General features: G+C 37.4%; 1 protein-coding gene across 7 annotated transcripts in view; it reads right to left on the reverse strand.

Moving 5' to 3' along the window:
- The window catches only part of GPC6 (glypican 6), a 1,052,395-nt gene that overhangs the window by 796,811 nt on the left and 235,304 nt on the right, over positions 1-20,280 (reverse strand). The window contains exons 1-2 of one of the 7 annotated variants that reach the window (XM_087435932.1): positions 15,247-15,323; positions 12,950-13,000 (exon numbers count right to left, since the gene is read on the reverse strand). The exons of 5 other annotated variants lie outside the window; for them this stretch is intronic. In XM_087435932.1, the coding sequence (XP_087292058.1) occupies positions 12,950-12,998 (49 nt within the window). In that variant the 5' untranslated portion in view covers positions 12,999-13,000; positions 15,247-15,323. Of the gene's footprint in view, positions 1-12,949; positions 13,001-15,246; positions 15,343-20,280 lie in introns of those variants that run through there. One more of the 7 variants, XM_087435933.1, reaches the window with a different exon arrangement.

The raw sequence follows: 20,280 nt of genomic DNA on the forward strand, positions 1-20,280 counted from the left end.
GACAGAGTTAAGGAGGAGGCTGTTACTCTGTGCTACTGTTATGAAAGACCTATAGTTCATTCTACCATAGCCATCTGCTCATACCCCTAGTATTAAACCCAAACCAGTCATTAAGAGCCCTACCTTATTTACCTGTAGTGCTCACTGCCTTAGCATGGATCTTGGCACATGGAAAGTTCAATAATAAATGTTGAATTGAAGGCACCTGACTCTTTTTGCTATCTCACTTATTCAACTACCACTCAATAGCACACAAGCAACAGAATAGATATTATGCTTGGTGCTAAGGGATAAGAAGAGACTCTGTGCTTAAGAAGCTTGGAGTCCAGCACGGAAAGATGCATCTACGTGTTAAGGTCCACCTTATAGATAAGCACAAGATCTATTAAAGCACATAATTCTCAACATCCACCCACCTCCCAGACGCTGATGACTCTTATAGGGACAGTGTTAATGATAGACACTCTTTGATTATAACTTTGCCTACTTGATTTCTAGGCAAGTAGCAGTAGTATTGCCTATCTCTTTAAATTTCTATGGCAGGCAGGAACATCTGTATAGTGGTTTCACCTGTTTCCTTCACTTCACCCTGGCTCAAGTATCTTTCAGACTGCAGGACCGGACCAGAAATCATTTAGTAGGTGTCCACAAGCTTTCATATTTAAGATAGAATAGAGTGGTTCAGAGCTCAGCATATGAATTTAGGATAAGTGTTTCTTGTGCAAGTTCTGCTACCATTGTATGTATTGTGTATGCATTGGGTGGCAATGAATAATGTTTCTTATAGTAGATTGTAGGCAAAAAGTGTGGAAGCCCTGAAGTTCGATACTATGTAGAAACGATGATAGAAAGGGCAAAGAGCCCACTTACTAATGCATACTTGTGACACCACAAATAGCCAACGCTCCTTTAGATAGGATGAACTGATATTATGCATGTTTTCTTCTTCAATAATGCCAAGATGTCCTCCCTGGAAGAATTCTTTGACATGTCTAATCTTTATCATGCTTCCTAAAAACTTTTATACAGGCTTATTTTCCACTTATTTTTCATAAACACATTGTGTTAGGACCCATAAGGCTAATTGCTAACCTAGAACAGGGAGATTTAAGTAGCATTCATAAATATGTTGCAAATTTCATGCCTGCTCACAATTTATTTGCCATGCCTGTCTTAGGAATTGCCAAAAATTTGACATTCAAATGTTCAAAGGTGTCCACAATCCTATAGCCTGAATGGCATCTTTATGAGCAGGGTTGGTCAGATCTAGTTAAGCTGCTCCGAAACTGATTGCCAAATCTACGCAAACAGTAATTCACCAGTTCCTGGTGAACTTCTGCAAGTCAACTGACCAGAGATGCTGACTTACATCTTTCTCTTTCTGTGACCCATACTGCATAAATCAAACCAATTGCCTCCTACAAGTTCACCCACAGATGATGATCAATTTCAAGTTTATTGCAGCTGTAATCCCACACTCATCTTTGCTTACTCAAGTCAGCCATTTTTACAATTGAATTTCGTGATCCTGTGGTGATATACAATAAACCAATTTTCAAAGTGCTTGTTTTTGACCCTGATAACAGCAGATCAGCATTCTTACTAAATTATATGACAGCTCACTTGAGAATTTAGGATTTACTGTTCAAAGCCCAACGGCTGTAAACTAGTACAGACCAACTCAGTAAAGGGGCCAAGGCTAGGTGAGAGTGATTAAGAACCTAATCAAACTGAACTGCATGTAAGCCTTTATGAAAAATTATTTTTCTTTCCCATAAAATACTGCAATTTTAGTAGGCATCTTTAAAACTATGATTGCAACACTGATCTTATCATATAGAGTAAAGTAATAAAAGGCAAAAGCAGCTAGAAATGTTACAAGATTTATGGTACAGTCTATAAGTGTATATTTCCTTAATTGTCTGCCTTCATGACAATGAAACTCCATAATATCTAACCTTTTAGAACTCATAGAGCCATTAATTTATAATAATTACTTTAATTCCCACTAATCATTTAAGATGGATGCCCATAGGTAAATATCACTCAGTCTCTATTTCACAGATGAGTGATGGGAGGCCTACAAAAAGGAGATAGTCCTTTTCCCCTGGCATCACTTTTGCAATTAATAAAGGGCAAGAGGTCTCTTTCTAAAACTTGTGTGCAGGGACCCACACTTTAAAATGACACCACTTCAAATACTATAATAAATTCTAGCATCCTTTCCAACCTGGGGCTTTAAAATGTCAGTGTTCAGGTGACAGCAGTATAGTCAAGCATTATCATTCAAACATTCGTGTGATTAAAGTTCAGCCATGGTTTTAAACCAAGAATAATGTAGAACCTCAGAAGAGGTAGGAACAAAACCTCTCCTGAAATTAAAGCACATATCCCCATATATTTAAAAGAGAAATGAAAGTCCAAATTGAATTTTAAAGAACATACTACATAAAGATGATTGAAAAATATCTTTCTATAGAACATAATATTTTAAAGAAATACTTTTTTTTTTCACATTTAAAACAAATATAAATAGGAATAAAAACCTAATACTTAGGGGACACTAGAAATAATCACAGCTTTTTCTTCTCCATAATCTCTTTTTTGGGGATATATTTCTTAGACTGGCCTCAAAGGAGGCGAATGAATAGTTAACCTATATCCTATAATGGAGATGAAAACCATGTGTAGCCTTGCTTTATCCAGAACTTAAAGTCCAAATATGCAAAATAACTGATTAAGTCTTATCATCTAACCTAAGGAAATACTTCATTTATCAGATTAGCTCTTCAGAGTAAGACATTAATAGGAAAGGGTCTCAAACCAGGCCCTGGTTTTGATGAAAAAGTTGGAGTGGAATGACATTTGATCTTTGGGGGCAAATACGGCTTCATAAAAGCTAACTTTAGCCTATGTCTATGCATCTCCTTGTAGTTACTTGTCATTGCAAGTTACATACTCTATGGTTAGACTTTCTATATTAAATATGACTGAATTTTTAGAAGAGAAACTACACATAAGGATACATGTGGACCATTAATAGTAAGCAAGGAAGCTAGCTAGAGGTCCAACTTAGCCCAATTTATAATATATGCATAACCTCTTTGATCTGGGTTACTGAGTTTATCTTCTCAGGACTTCTGCATAGTTCCTTGGGTATTAAGTTTTTGGGGTCCACACTCTAAATCCTTGAAAAATCCCCTGAATGTAAATAGTTTGTCCTCCGAGAAACTTACACTGATCACCTTAGTTGAGGCTAATCTACATGTCCCACATAACTGCATTAATTTTGGTCTGTGCAGTTATTATAGTGTTTGTTCCAATGTATCTGAGTTGTAGTTATTTATGGAGAAGTCTATATTTCCATTCATTTCTTGCCACTCTCCTTCTTAAGTCCTGTGCCAAACAAAACTTATTGACAGCACAAATATATCATGCTCATTATACTATGGACCTTGGCAATAATATTCTTTCAACATGGAAAACTACGAGCTTCTCTTTTGTACCTCCTCTTCTCCCCTCCATCTCTTCTCATCCATAAGGCCTCAGCATAAACACCACTTCTTCTGAGCCTTCCCTGATCCTCGAGTCTAGGTGAGGTATCACTCAACTTCCTGCTGTCCCATTACCTCTGCATATGGCCCTGTATTATACATATCATTGAACTACAATGACCAGTCTATCCACCCATGTCCCTCACAGGAGCACAGCCTGCTGGAGGGCTAGGTCTGTGTTTTGTCCATAAACTGCACTCCTACTGCCTAGCTCCATACCTGGCCCATAATGCCACTCATTTGGGTTCAGGAAATAAATAAAATAAAAATTAATTGATGCAATAATGCAAGTAATGGACTTTGCACTAAGTAGAATACAGGAGAATATTAGAAACACTAAGAAACAACTAATTTAAGAGAAACATTGTTGAATCGTGGCATATCCAGGGGATATGGCATATCCAGGAGAAGCTTTTCTGGTGAAGGACCCAGTAACTGTGTCATACAAATGCAAAGTCTGTAGTGGAATTCAAACCACCTTTTTAAAATGATTGCTTTGATCTCCCGTTTACATTCCTTTAAAGAAATCTATTGGTAGTATAATTACCCATATACATAATTTTTAGATGAATATAATACCCCAACTGTAATCTAAAGGAGAAATTTTAAAAGTATGTCATTACAAATAATATGCATGTTAATAAGTAAATGCTTGGGCCATGGCTAAACTCAAGGCAAAAAAAAGTAGTCAGATTTTTTTTACCTACATGTACTATCACCACGAACACAACAGCTATACGTACAGACTAATTGAAGTATGTTGGACTGGCACATCAAGTATTACAAATGGCATAGTTCCCAGTGATGAGATTTTCTGAAGAAATGAACAACTCAGTAAAAATCTCCACATGAAACAAATACAATAGTCTCTTGATTTACTTCATAGTAATATCCTAGAAAATTCAGAGTATATTAATATTGCATAACAATACTTTATAGTAAAATGGAGTTAGGTTCTGGGCTTATTTTGTTGTAAACAGAATTTTTTTTCCCTATCAGAGAATCAGACAGGATGTTTAAAAGTTGTGCAGGATGCTGGACAAGTCTGCATTTTGCAGGAAAGTCTCACTCATGGCAGGGCACCTTATATCCTTTGTAACTCCCTACCAATCGCCAAGTCTAGAATGTTCTAGAGGAGATATCTGTCCTGGAAGAGAGCTGGATTAAATGAACTTAATAACCTTTTTAACTCTAGGATTCTAGAATATTATACATTTTTCACTAGGCATAAGATATTTATAACAAATACATAAGTGTGAGTAGAGTGTGAGCCATTGAGCTGAAATCATTGGTTGTTTTTTCATTCCTTGATTCACAATACCTGTACATTCATCTACTCATTCTTTCAGTCATGTACTGAGTGCCTACTGTTACAAGGAGGTCCCTCTGGCACTTCCAAACAATTAAGCACCTTGGAATTTTCTACAAAAAATCAGCCTTGCACTCTAGTTTGAAAATCCCATTGACTGACCTCAAACTCAACCATCCTCCTGGGTGTCCTTCTGTCGAGTGCTTTCAAGTAGGTAGAGAAAAAGAATACCTCCTGAACAGACCAAAAATTAGTTCAGTTTCCTCTTTAAAGTGCCCAAGAGAGTCCAATCCTTTATACTGCATAATACTCCCAATTTCCTGGAAAAATTCCCAGAAATAAGGCAAGGAGTCAGAGGTGAGTGAACCTGTACAAACCTATTAGAAGAACATCTGACAGTTTTCCCAGACAAACTCCTAGAAGCTATTCGATTTCACTGACACTCAGGTTCATTTTCTTTTCCAAACACACACTCTTAGACAATTGGTTTTTGATAGCACATTTTGTGAGAAGAATCTTTAGTTACCTCTTGGGGGGCTTGTTCCTGACACTTTGCCCAATGCACTGTGGAAAGCAAACGGTATGGCAAGGATTTGTTTCATCACCTCGCTGTGCAAATGGCTGTAATTTACAAGTTTGGAAGCACACATCCTCTTGGGACTCACAGTAAATTCTCCTTTCTTCTCCCTCCAAATTAATTTTGCTTTTCATGATTGCCCTGCCATAGGAGAGAGACATTGTATGTACAAGGAGTAGTGGAATCTAGCCAGGTTTGCAGCTTCCATAGGATTCATCCCTAAACAAATCCTGCTGGAAGACTACAGCTCTAGTTTGAGCCAACAACCGGATACAAATTTTACTATTAAGAAGGGTCTAGGCCATTTACAACAACAAAAAAACAACCATTAACTGCTCATTTCCAGTTCCTCCAAAAAAAGTCTTCTGCAGACTTACCACCTTTTGCAGAACTATTGTAACTAGAATCGCCCCAGCACACGGCCAGGAACATGCACACATTCAGTGCTAGCTTGAGTAAAGGTACCCTGTCACTTCATACTGTGAGAAGGAATTAAAGACACAGGGCTTTGGTGCTTGAAAGGTGGTAATGGCATTGGCCCACCTCATGTAGCTGAGCTCGTTCTATCTTCCAGCTTCAAGCATCCTGGATCCTCTTTCTCTAAAATTATCTTTGGGTGTAAAAGAAGTCTCAATGTTTAAAAGAGTGTCTCAAAAGCTAAGCATAATATTTGTATGACTTAAGTGACTTGAACAAAGGGTGCGTACAAGTATGAGAATGACAAGCGTGGATCTCATTCTCCATATTAAGGGATAGACCAATGTAAACTTGTGCAAGGCTGTGTCCTGTAGGGAGAGGTTGACATAGGACCGAGGCAGTTCAAGGAAATCATACACACAGTCTGCTTCACACCTTACAAGCTCCTCTCTTTTAATCCTCAAGCTACACTCCACGGCAGGTTTAATTGCACCTATTTATTCATCTGTAGAGGTGAAGCAACTTACAGCCAATGCCTACCTCTTCTTGAAACTGCCTTCACTTAGCCAGCATACTATTTTTTTCTTTGACTGCATGCCTATTTCTGGTGATTTGCGGTTAAGGGGGCGGGTGGAGATTCTGAGTCCGAGACAGGGTAAAGCTTCTAGAAGTTACTTGTTAGTGCTGTCACTAGTTATTTCAGTCCCTCCTCGCCTGAAAGAGTTAGGTATTTTTATCTTTAATTTTTACTAGATGAAGAAAGTGAGTCTCCAGCTCACAAATCTCCTTTGATGTGAGCCCTGAATTCAAACGAAATTGGTTTGCGCTCACATGAGGGCTCTCTCATCTGTGACTTTCCCCTCTCTCTTCACCAAGGTTTAACAGAAGGGCCTCTCTCTCTAACTCTCTTGGGTTCTCACACTCTTTTTGCCCAGGTTGCCACAGGCTCATTCCAGATTCAAACCAGTTTGCACCCGGTCCACCCCCTCCCGAATCCTGCTGTATACCCGGTCTGTGGGGACACATGGATCCCCGCACAGATTTTGAGAAAAGCTATTCAAAATGAGACAAAAAAGAGAAAGTTTTCAGAAGTTAGTCCTTATAAGAAACAAAAAGGAACAAACAAAAACTACCCAAGAAATGGAAAAGTTTTAGCAAATCAACATTAAGACTTTTGGTCTTTGGAATCGTGGAGGCATGAGTTTGAACCCTTGTACTTCAAATTAGTAGCTGTGTGACATATAAAATCAGGCATGACAAAATACTCACAATCACAGCCTTGTAGGGAAGGTGAAATAGAATAGTCTATAGGAAAGTGTCTAACTTATAGTTGGTGTGCAATGATATTTTATATATTTTTTCTTTTCCTTTTTGATCCAAAGCCATAAATGGCATTAGAGATATACTTTTCTCTACAAAAACCCTCTCATTCTTTTCTCTTCCTTCAACCCTGATGTTAAAAGAAACCACTAGAATATTCTTCCAAGTGGCAATTTAGATGTGAACCATCAAATCCTCCCTTTCTAGGCTACTACATATTGGCTTCCACTTCTTTCCATGGGAAAGTGTGGACTTGTGTTGGAGCTACTAAATTTGAATTTAACAGCCAAGAAATGCCTCCTGATTTCAGCCTATTTTCAGAGCACAGGGAAGAGACAGGTGAGAACTGAAGTTACCCACAGAACCTACATCTGCAGATTTTCCTTTGATGACTTAGCACTCCTCTCCCTAGAGCATGGTCTTTCTGAAAGCTGGATTCTAATCATTTACCTAGCACAACCAGAGTACAATAAATATGCAGTAAAACACACATCCAAAACTTCTGCCATAAAGAGAATATTGTTAAAGGATAACTTTTAAAAGAGAGTATAATCATGATTCCTATGAATATAAGATAAACAATTGTCAAGAATTGTATTCAGCTAATTAATTAATGAGAGAACCAGTAAGATGTTATAATTGGTTCAAAAGTGAATTCAAAGAACCATACATACGTTAGCAAAAAAGAATGCTAAATTCAATTACAAATAAATATCAAACTGGCTTATTTCAGGAAGAGGGTAGGGGTAGGATTGGAAGTTGAAAATCTGTTGTATTTCCATGGGACAAAATTAATTTGTATGTCTATGGACAAGAGTCATTTGCATTGTTATCAATTACCTACAACATACAGAGTTGTACAATAGCTAAAAGATAATGATAGGAGCAGAGACCCCATAGAAACGTGTAATCCCGAAGGGCATGCCTAGACACTGCCTAGTTTTCCACTGAAGACACCCAGCAATCATTCTGGTCCATTTCAAAGTTTTCCACAACTTTTTCCTAAAATATAAATTTGAAAAAAAGTTGAACAGGACAGTAGAAGGTAATTGAGACATTTTAAAAGGAATGTTAAGAGTAAAGGTGACTTAAACAAAACTTAGTCACCCTATGGGTATCTAATACAGATTAAGAAATGGCAAAATGAAAAAGAAAGCCTATATCAAAAACCTGACACATGATAAAATAAACTGTACTTGCTGTCTTCTTCACAACTTTTGGAGTTAGCTCACCATTAATAGCTACCTGAAAACGCATCCTCATATACGTCATTATTCTTTTTAACATGTAACTGGGCAATGAGCCCAACACCACTGGAGACCTAGATGAGTAGCACATTAAATACCACTCTGCCACCATATAACCACATTGCCACGTATTATCTTAGTATTTGTCACAATCTATTAACATTTTTCAGGGGTGGCTGTGCTGTATTAAGAGCCATGGAGGCCCATGGGGCTCCCTCCTGCAGAAATAAGGCAGGTGTGGTAGACAGTTCAAAGTAGAAGTGACAACTGTAAAAGCAATAGTTAATCAGCCTGCAACATCACCCGTCCGCATACCCAGACACCTGCCAACTTGAGGTAAGTACGTTCTGAAACATTAATAGGTACAAAATAACGTACTGCTGGAAAATGCAATGGCTGTCTCATTTAAGTAAATGGAATTAGTAAATTGAGTAGCTTTACTAAGTATACTGATCTTCTAGCATTAAGATACTTCTATTTAGTACATATATTTCACCTTAAAAATAAAATCTTTCCCTGGAGTTAATTCTTAAACTTCTCTATCTCTCTTAGAAATGAAATGCAATATCATTCCAGTTTAGGACTCACAAAGTAGACTCAATAAATTCTTAAAACCTGTTCAACAAGATGCCTTATAGGTGATTGTTTTCAGAGAGAATTGTATTCAGCTAAAAGATTTCCTTAAATTTCCTGAAATTTCAAGTATTAATGAAAGTATTTCTAAAATATAAAATCTAATTTATATATAATATATAAACACATACTCATGTCCATTAATAATCATAGTGAAATTGTTAAAATTCTGATATTTTAGATGTAAAAGATAATGTAGAGATCGCTTCATGTGACCGCCACACTATCAGATAAATCCCAGAAGTCCAACTCATTAGTTTCTGAGCCAGAGGCAGACAAGTGAGTTCCTGCCCCCCAATAAAGTGTCCTCTCCGTGTCTGCATATACTTTGTCTCATCTACATAAGTCACCTACTATGACAGATGCTCCAAATTTATGGTATATTTTTTACTTTGTGTATATTATATACATGCTACTCATTTACACAACTACAGAAAAGCAAATGCTATTAAAGAAAAATTAAAACACAAAGAGCCTTTATATCTTGTCTATTCAAAAAAAAAAAAGATTTTTTCCAAGATTTTGAAGTGTTTTTTAAAATTCTCAAGTTTTGTAAAAAGCCTATTTCAGCAAATTGGCTTGTGAGAATACTTACTGATTTCTTCAAAGAAAACTAGTACTTATTAAAATCACTTGCAACTGGTCTTTTGATTAAAAAGCATTAATGAATTTTTTGAGAAAGAAATTTGTTAACAGGTCAATTTGTCACCAGGTAAAGACTTTAAGAAATCTATAACTCCCATGCTAATGATAAAAAATAAGCCTAGAGCAGCAAGTAAAATTTGTAGTCAACCAGTGCTCCTCAAATCAAGGGAGATGGACCATCTGGTTCCTGGATTGGACAATGCCATAATTTTACACAGTCATCAGTAATATATCAGCTGTGCTCTGCAAGTTGGTGGTATTCTGATAATATTTTAACTTGCTTCTAACAGCTGCAAGTCAAAGCTTTTTTATGGTTCCTGAAAATGAAAACTAGAGCCTTCCCAGTTGGCATGGTGTGTCTTAATCATTCATCATAAGTTTACATACTAAAGTTCAGTAAAAACTCTATGATGAATGAAGAGCTGATACTTTCTATGTTAGAATAGGCAAGAAAATTAAGATGTCAAATATGCCTTGCAGAGGATGGTTATACTGTTTCATTACAAAATTCAATTTAATACATTTCTTCAGTTTTAGCTAATGCCAAGATACATTTCAGTTAAAAAAAATAAAAAAACAAACTCTACAGTTATTTTAAAGACTTTATATTTTCACATTTTCTGTGTTTCTCAAGGAATGCAAGAGTGACTTCGAGATATAACTTTTAGATTTTAATTACAATCTGATTCAGATATCAAAGGGTCTCATCTCTCTAGGATCCTTCAGATTGTCTGTCTCACTAAGAAGTGAAGATTGTCTGTCTCACTAAGAAGTGAGTGTCGTTCCCTCATAGGGTCCAACAGACTAACATGCAATCAGACTAAACCATTGACTGTGATATCAAGATGCACTTTGGTGCACATATTCTTTTAACTTTTCATAATCATACCAGGAAAATAATCTACTTAAGTGCAGATTAAGGTGTTTCCATTTTTCTTTTTCCTCCATCAACTAAGACACCATTACGTAGAAAGTAATTTTGAAGTTGAAGATTCAAGTTTTGTTTGGAGTTTATATCTTGGCCTTAAACTACCAAAATGTAGTGTAAGCCCTTTTTGCATTGATAACGTGTGAAAAATGCCCTACTTCCACAAGCGAATGCTTTGGTGTATATGTAGAGGTGTGTGTGTGCACACGTGCGTGTGCAGGAACACATGGATGTGTATACGTGAGGTATTATACAGAAAAAGAGAAAATGTTCATTAAAATCATTACAGTTAAAATAGACAAAATTCCAAAACCTATTATATAATTTAAATAGGAGAATGGTCAGTAAGAATTTAGAAGGATATCCTGAAAGTTACACTTTTTTGGTAGTTTTCTTAGGCAGAAGTCAGCAAACTTTTTAGGAAAGGCCACACAGTAAATATTTTAAGTTTTGTGGTACCTAAGGTCTCTATCACAACAACTCAACTCTGCCCTCATAGCCTGTATGAATGCAGCCATACACAATATGTAACCAAATGAGTGTGGCTAGGTTTCAATAAAGCTTTATTACTACTACAGGGGGCAGGTGAGTTTCGGCCCACTGGGTGTAGTGTGCCAACCCCTGGTTAGGCAAAATAATCCTCTTATTTTACACTGATGTCTCATACTTCATTATCAATCAATACAATCCTTAATAATAAGTATAATTGATATTACTACTCAGAAAACAAAGTACTTTAACATCTTTTATCTTGTTTAGGCATCACAGTGAGATTCTGTGAAAAAGGCCCTTTTGTATTCCCCATTTGCAGATGAGAAAACTGAGCTTAAAGATGCCTAACTATTAGCCCAAGAGAGTCTAAAGTGAGTGCTAGCTCCCCTCTGCCAGTGTTATTTTGCAGCTCACTGTGAGGAAACACAGTGTTTACTAAGATAATTCTTAGGGAACTTTTCAATTACACATATTTTACATCTTAGTCAGGGTGCCAAAGGCTCTCTTTTCAAAAAGTGAAGCTAGGGTGAGAGAGATGTCAGTGATGGCAGTACGGTGTGCTTCAAGGTGGCCCGCCATGGTGTCACTGATAGATTGGAAATACAGAGAAGAAGCAAGAAGAGATGACAGGTCTAGATTATGGCCAATCTGTGCTCAGGAGAAAGGGCCAACTAGTGAGGATAAAAACTCCATCTTGGGAAATCTTCAGAGAAGTGACATTTAACCACCACCATTTTCCCTCTCACAGGCATAAAACTCAGGACTGTGTGGGCTCCTGTGTCCTCAGACTCCCTTAAAAGAGTCTTGGTATCCCAGACAGAACTTTAAAATTGTTTGATAAATGAAAGGATTTGACATTCAAATCCCATGAACCTACCACCTAGATGTAACAGACAACATCTTACAGTTTTGCCACATAATTCTCTTTAAGCTTTCTCCCACACACACACAATGGCAGCTATGTGAGGTAATGGATATGCTAATTAGTTTGATTGTGGTAATTATTTCATGATGTATATCTACCTCAAATCATCACATCACATACCTTAAATGTATATAATTTTTATTTGTCAATTATAACTCAACGAAGCTGGAAAAAAATACAGTAAAATAAAATCACCCCCCAACTGAATCTATGAATATTACTGAAAACTAAAATTAGAAAAAGACGGTATTTGCTGAAAAACGAAAATGCCCATTGATTTTTAAGCATTAAGTAGTAAAAATTGCTGATTTGTGTCTTTTTAAAAGATGAATCTCACCTAACTTTGAGGTGTTTTCATGCAACTCCTTATGACTCCACCCAAAGAAAGGTTTTTATTCACTGATCTGAGATATCAAGAGCTCTTGTTCACGTACAAGGACAGGTGAAAATTTTGATGGTTGGAACAAACGTATGAAATGGTCGTCTTTTAAGTGAAATTCTGGGCTGATGTGACTCAAAAATAACAACAGCCTCTGAAGTCTAGTTGATGTTAATTTTTCTACAAATTAATTCCCCAAAATAAAACTTGAAGAACATAAAAATGCAGAATACCAAATGTGAAAGAATTAATTACAGAGAATGGAGAAGAATCTAATTCCAAACAAATGACAAACAAAACCTCCACAGAGTGATTCACATCATCTGAAAATTACAGTCATGAACTTCAAGATTAAATCCAAAGCAATTACAATCTAAAAGAGATTAATTTTTCCAAGTGGAGGATATGAAAATTTAGCACATCTTATCATCAAGTTGACTAAAAGGAGAGTTAGCATTGAAAACACATTGCTTCCAAAGAGCTGTGGAAATTAAATGTGGGACAGGGAATAATACTATCTTACATTTTGTTCCGCCAAAGACTATGCACAGTCTTCTTAGATACTGCTTCATTCCTGTGATGAAAGAAGATGTTTCTAAGATACAAGGTAGAGTAGGAAAGGTAGCAGGTGATTCTTGCTGCCTTATTAAAGCTCATATTTTCCTTTAGTTTGGTGACAATAGTATATGGTAATTCTCTCTGCCCATGAATGCAGCTAAAAATAACAACAGATGAGCTCAAAGTGCTTTTCATTTAAAAGCCACGTTTTACTTTGCAAGTGAGGGAGAGCTATGCCCTGCCTCGTATAGAAGATTTATTCCAAAGTGCCTTGTACTAATGGGTGGCTTTGGCCACACTGCATATGTCCTGATTGATCTATTATTGGTAATGACCCTCCTATTCCAATGAGATTACCGGAAAATCACTCGGCCAACCTCTTTAACTGCCATTCCTATCCACCTACTCCAAACACTGCAGGTGAATTTATAATTTAAGGAATCAGAGGGGCCCAAAGGCAGCTAAGTTTCCAATTCCTCCATCCTATATATCAGTTTCCTATCTCCCTGCTGTTCTTAGAGGATAAGGAAATATAAAAATGCAAAATAAACATTTATTTGGCTTCTCTTTGTTGTGTGCATGATAGCATATTTCTTGTTGTTCTATCCTGAAAGCATTCTTCTCTTCCTACTTTTATAATTAAAATTTGTCCTATTTCCCAACACCACTTCTTCCTGTTGTTTTCTGGTCTTGTTCAGAAACCTTTTACTGATGTTGACAGCCTACAACAGTCCTTTGGAAAATGTATTCAGGATGTTTCCAATTACCTGTGCCCCACTTCCTGGCCAAATGCTCCTAGTAATTTGTCAGCATAAGAACTTCACTATCCTGGGCGCTCTCCCTGCATATTCCAGAAGGTTTGATTCCAGATGTGACGAATAGATTGAGCTCAGTGACTTCATTCCTAGGGTCCTTGCTCTAGCATTTGATGTTAAGTATAAGACATAAGGCTGCTAATGAAATGTGAAAAAGTGCTTGTGCTGTGGAAAACCACACATCTGGAGAGGGTTGACAGCATCAGAGCTGTGAAGGTTTCTGCTTTGATGTGAAACCTGTAGCCTACTCTGTATACTGCAGGGCTGGCTACTCCTCGAAAAGACATAACACTTTTAAGATTCAAACTTGCTGATCAATTTTTCACATGGCAAGCTTCTATAGTAGCAGAATTCTGAAAGAGCTTTCAACAGTGTTGAAAGTAAGTAAAACTGTTGATCTTTGGATGGATTTTGATGGAACTGGCTAAAAAAAATAGCTTGGGATTTCTTTGGGCAATGACTTACTTGAGCCACTACCTGAGTTCTGACATTCTGTCTTTTCCTTGGTTTCCCATGTGGATGCTTCTAGATTACAGGGATTCCTATATGATTTTTTCTATAGATACATCATTGTCAGAGAATTTAGGTACTTCATTTGCGCTTCCTTAATAGTGAGTCTTACACTGTATTATATGTATGATAATTTGTGTGTCTATACAAGATACTTGAGGGCAAGAGTACTTATTTCACATGATATCTCAACCACTCACCAGTCAGTATTTAGCAGAGAGAAGGGTAGGAAAGAAGATATTTTGAGCGTTAATTTTGCCTTGGGAATTTGGCTAGGTGACTTACATACGATTAATCGTCTCATCCTCAGAACAAACCTGTAAGTGGTATTGCCCTCATCTGCAATTGAAGAAATTTAAGGCTCAAAAAATTTAAATAATTTGCCCAAGGTCCTGAAGCTAAGTATTTAGTAGAGGAGGATCCAAACCCCAATCCAACTCCAAGAAAAATTGCTGGATATATGTTGAATAAATGTATCATAAAAATAAATTTAATCATTCTTTGGTAGCATGTGTTACTGCATGCAATTTTAAAGGCTATAGAAAAATGATAACAGTCAGGATGAGCTATGTAATTTTCAGATCACAAACAGCCCCAAAGGTTTACTTCTCATTAAGACTGTATGTCCAATGTGGGTTGGTAGGGGGCTCTGACACTCACAGCCACTCAAGAATTCAGGCTTACCAGTTCCCTTCTCAAGGCAAATCACACTCTGACTCTTAAAACTCCCACTTGGAAGCAAGACACTTCATTTCCGCTCACATTTCATGAAGAAATAAGTCACATAGCTACACCTAACTTAAAAGGAAACCGTGAAATAAAATCCTACCGTGTGCCCATAAAGAGGAGAATCAGCATATTTGTGAGCAGTTCTAATGACCACTGCATGTGTCTACCTATGATGTGCAAAGCACTGGAAAGATAAATTTATACTCACCGTGTATTTACATTCCTGCCGTGAAGGTTATTTGTAGCAAGTAGCTGCTGTCTTCATGTAGGCTCCTGCCTTAAGACATTTAGAATCTATTTATTCTTGGTCAATGAGGTTATGGAGTGGTTGTGGGTCTTATTTTGCTTTGGGAGGATCTTAAAAAAAGACAAAACAGACCTTGAGACTGTCAACAGCTGACTCATGTTTGCGTTCTGTGATTCAGTGCACTAAGTCCCTCTAAACCCACAGAGCATCGACGGCTTCCCTCTTGGCACACAGGTCTCTGTTAGACCAATCTACTCAAAGAATCCAAGCCTCTGTGGTTACTATTTGAAAGATGAATGTGTCATCATTCAGCAAAGGATTCATTCCCTATTTTTGTCATGGGATTTCATGCCTCTGGTGTTTGGGAAAATCATCAGTAAGGCTGATTCTTAATATACTGAAGAACTTATTTATATTTAAGGACTATAAAAATATTAAGATTGCAAGGAGAAGAGCTTTAATCAGACAAGTCTGGCATCATGCAAACCATGCAGCAGTGCAAGAGCCGCGCTCCGTGAGTGGCGTTAGAGACTAGCAGAGGACAGGAGGGGTTATTGAGTAATTACCTAAACCCCAAATCCGGGCTTTTATTTCACAATCTCTCTGCTGCATTTTAATAAATACAGCAAAGCAGAACACGATAAGATTCACTCTGTAAATACCAACATCTACTAATTACCAGCCACAAAGGTAAAAGCTGGAATCATAGCATTATAAGATGACAATGGTAAAACTGCAATACATTTTGAGAGCAAAGAACACCGATTTGATCTGGCGAGATTTATGTTCAACACATGCATTTTACAATCATACAATTGAAAGAAGGCAGAAGGTGAAAAGACAAAGGCTCAAAGGTAAACATAGTTGGTTTATAATCCCAGGGACATCTGGGGACTGGGGTTAGGTGGCAAGAATTATTCTATTGAGGAGAGTAGACTATAGACTAAAAAGCTTAGCTTCATCAGAAAGGAGGAGGGTAGTATGCAAAGTATTCATCTTGCCCCTCTTTATTCCCAGTACAATCCACATTGAGGAGAGAATCAGGGAAAAGAAAAGATGCACCATTAACCTAGGGAATCCAGTTTTTAATCTAGTCTGAAGCAAAGGCTCAGTTTTCCCAAGGATAATAGCTAACAAAGTCAAGTCCTTCTGGCATCTGGTGTAGATCAGCCATGAACATCTAATATAGCTAATTTACTCAAGTTAAATGGACACTTTGCACTGTGATAGATTTTTAAATTTGATTTTCAAATATGCCTTAGAAAAGGTAGTTCACTGTTTTTAGATTTATAATATATATCAGATATTACAGACACCTGCTTTTTCATGTATAGGAAATCCTTCCAGTATGTTATTGTCTAACATCTGGATAATGCCAATTTTTTTAAACAACCTACCATTTAGCTACAAATTTAATTTCCTCCTAAAATTGATCCACTTACGGTAACCACATAACCTCAGAAATAACTAGTATGTTCTTCCTTCTCCTAACCAAAATTATGCCAAAATAGGTTTGAGGGGAGGAAAAAAAATAGACAGAGATAGAATTTTTTATTTCAGGAGAGCTGAAAAGAAACGACATTCAAAAGATCTGGTTTATTAACAAAAACATGCCTTAAAGTGTAAATTACCTTCTTATGAAAAGAATTCAATTTATGATTCAACAGAAAAATCTGTGCGCTGGGTAATCTGAGAAATCTGCATCTGCATGGCTCCTAAGAATCACAAACCAACCCGAGCTGTCATAACTATTATGCAAAGCAAAAATGAATAACAAAGTAGGCAATTTCCTAAAGCAAATTAAAATGCAATAGCAGGCATTTCATGAATATTTGAGTGTTCTCTTTTTCTCAATGACAAGCACCTGCATGTCTTTCACTACTTTTGCTGTTCAAAACACATTGAATAAATGGTGCTAAAGCTTTACTCCAAAGGTGCCTGTGAAACACGATGGGGTCACTCATGTTGGAGGCAAGTTGCCTTGGTATTTCCAAAGATATTTAGACAGAAGCTTTGAGAAAATAATAATCTTTATGAATAAACAAATACCCTTCCAGGGCATTCTAATAACATCAATGGAAGGCATTATGTTTACTCATTATATTGTTCTAGAGTTTCACAATGGGCTGGCTCTCAGATCCCAAGCTGAGTTAAATGAAGGTGCACCCTTTCTTTTGCAACTCAACGGCAATTTCGGTCAAGAAAAACAGCAACAGATCAGTGTGTGGGTCCATGTTAACTATGGTATGTTATTTGGGGAGGCAAAGGTAACCCAGCTCTCATAGTTTTAAAGAGAACTACAACATTCATTTGGTATTTATACTAAATGGAGAAGTGTAGAGAACATACTTCATTTTGGAAACAGCTTTTAACATGTCATTATATGATTTGCCTGAGAAATAATAGCCATTAATATATTTTCACCTTTAAAGGTATGCAGTTCCAATGAACTTGGTAACATAATGTCTTTTTTTTACTCTTAAGGTCTAATTCAAATGATTTTGGCCAACATACACCTGCTAATGCACCTGTTGATTTTTCCTCTTCTATCCACCCCAACTGGCACGGGCTGAGTTCACAGGGACCACTGCCTCACTACTGCCCCACACTTGCTGTGTCGTCATTCACTCTCCATCTTGCAGGTGGAGCCATCTTTCAACTGGTGAGCATGCAGCCTGCTTGCTTTCAAGTCTTCAGGGGTTCCACAACATTAGGCAGAAGTCCAGATTCTTCAGAACGACATACATGCACATTTTCCCACCTCAACACAGGCTGGGCTGGGCCTCACGCTTTATGCTACAATCTCTTAGCCCAGCTTCCGCCCTACCTGAAATGTCTTTCATCCACTCTTTCCACACACATCTATGAAGGTACTTCTTCCCTACCTTCAGGAAGAAGATTAATTCACCTCCTCTCTGCCACTTCTGCTGAGCTTCTAATATTACACACTTTATATACAATATATTCTCACCACAGTAGCCTAATCATTTCTGTCCTTCACTCAAAATCTTCAAAGGCATTCCATTTCCCTCAGAACAAGATCTAGCCTTTGTGGCCCGATGTGATCTCAGCCTCCGCTTTCTCTCTGACCTCATCTTCTATTATGCCCGCCTCTCTCTATTTCCTTTGGCCACCCGAAAGCCTCCCTGCCATTGTTTAACCATGCCAACCATGTTCCCACCCACCACGGGGACTTTATACTCCCTTTGGCTGGAATGTTCTTCTCCCAAATACTGACTGAAGGATTTGCTCTCCATTTCCCTGTTTTCTGCTCATATATCACCTATCGGCAAGGCCTTCCCTGACCACCCAAGTCTAAATAATGAAATATCTTTCCCTATTCTCAGGCAATCCCTATTTCTCTATCCTGTGTTTTTCCCTATTGTACATATTCCCAACTGATATCCTATTGCCCACTGTTAACTCTCATTTCTAAAATCGCACCTCCCATCACTCTTTATCCCCTGATGCTGCCCATTTTTCCTCATAGTATTTATCACCAGCTGACAATTCTACATGAATCACTTAATTTGTTTATTTTCTCTCTCCTAGGCTATAAGCTTTTAAGTGCAGAAGCTGTATTCTTAGCTTGTTAGAACAGTGCCTGGCACATAGCAGCCACCCAAATCATGTTTGTTGAATGAATGAATACTGTATTTCTTAACTTTGCTGTCTCCTGACTAAATTTCTTAGACTTTTAACTTACACAAGACATTTTTTTTCATATGCTTAATGGTAAGCACAGTATTCAGTCAAGAGAAATTATTTAATCAATGTGTGTATTAAACAGAAAAACATTTCAGAGCTTGATCAACCCCCCAAAAACAGAGAAGAGATAATTTTCTACATAGTTCTAAAAACATTCTATATGCCAGATCAGAAAAAACAATCTTGAGGCCGGCCCGGTGGTGTAGCAGTTAAGTTCGTGTGTTCTGCTTTGGTGGCCTGGGGTTCACCAGTTTGGATCCTGGGCACAGACCTACTCACCACTCATCAAGCCATGCCGAAGCAGTGTCCCACATACAAGAGCTACAACTCTACAACTATGATACACAACTATATACTGGGGCTTTGAGGAGAAAAAAAGAAAAAGAGGAAGATTGGCAACAGATGTTAGTGCAGGGCCAATCCTCCTTAAAATAAAAAAAAAAGAAAAAGAAAAACAATCTCTTGAGAACATAAATTCAGCTCATATTAGGAATATCTTATACTCTACTGGCCCTTGTCAATATTGGCTAACCAAAAAGAAAAAAAAGGCAACTGAACCATTATAATATATATATAATATAGATATGTGATATCTATAACACTTAGGTATTTAATATCTATATCATTGCTCATAATACTGAATTTCCATTGACTGAAGCTGCTCATTGGAATAAAAGTATTTAGTAAGTTGAACTATAGAACTTTTTTTTAAATAGCTATTTTAAAGGTGTTTCGTAATCATATTAAGTATCTTACTGGATTTGGGGGAAGGAGGAGTTGGTTTTCATCTTCTTTGATTAAAAGATTTGAGATTTGATGTGCAATATCTAAGCTCTGATGTGGGACAAGAAGTAAAGAAACTGTCCCCAAATTAAGGATGATCAATGGAGGAAAAAAAAAAGGAAAGAGAAGTAGACCCTGGCCTGACCCTAGCAAGTCTGAGTGATTTGGTCAAGGCTTCCGGGTAGATAATGGCAGAGCTGCTCCCAGGATCCCTTTTTCCCACCTTCCTACTTTGCTCTTTATCCTTCTCTGGGATGCTTCACACAGAGGGATGTAAACCAACCAGGCCTGGGGTTTGGAGTCCCGAACACACTCTAGGTTTTTAAAAGTACATTCTTTATAGTCTGAATGAAGAGAAAGTTAGATCCAGGGTTTTTAAATAGAAACCACCATGCTTATAAAATGGGTTATGGAACCGTTAATTGTCTGCTTAGAGTCTCAATTATAAGACCTCTAGAGTATTGTTTCAAAACTTAAAGCTTAAAAGATGCACTGGTGGCCTGG

Source organism: Ceratotherium simum, chromosome 10 (assembly GCF_057802395.1).
Source record: "Ceratotherium simum simum isolate JZ-2026a chromosome 10, ASM5780239v1, whole genome shotgun sequence".
NCBI lineage: Eukaryota > Metazoa > Chordata > Mammalia > Perissodactyla > Rhinocerotidae > Ceratotherium > Ceratotherium simum.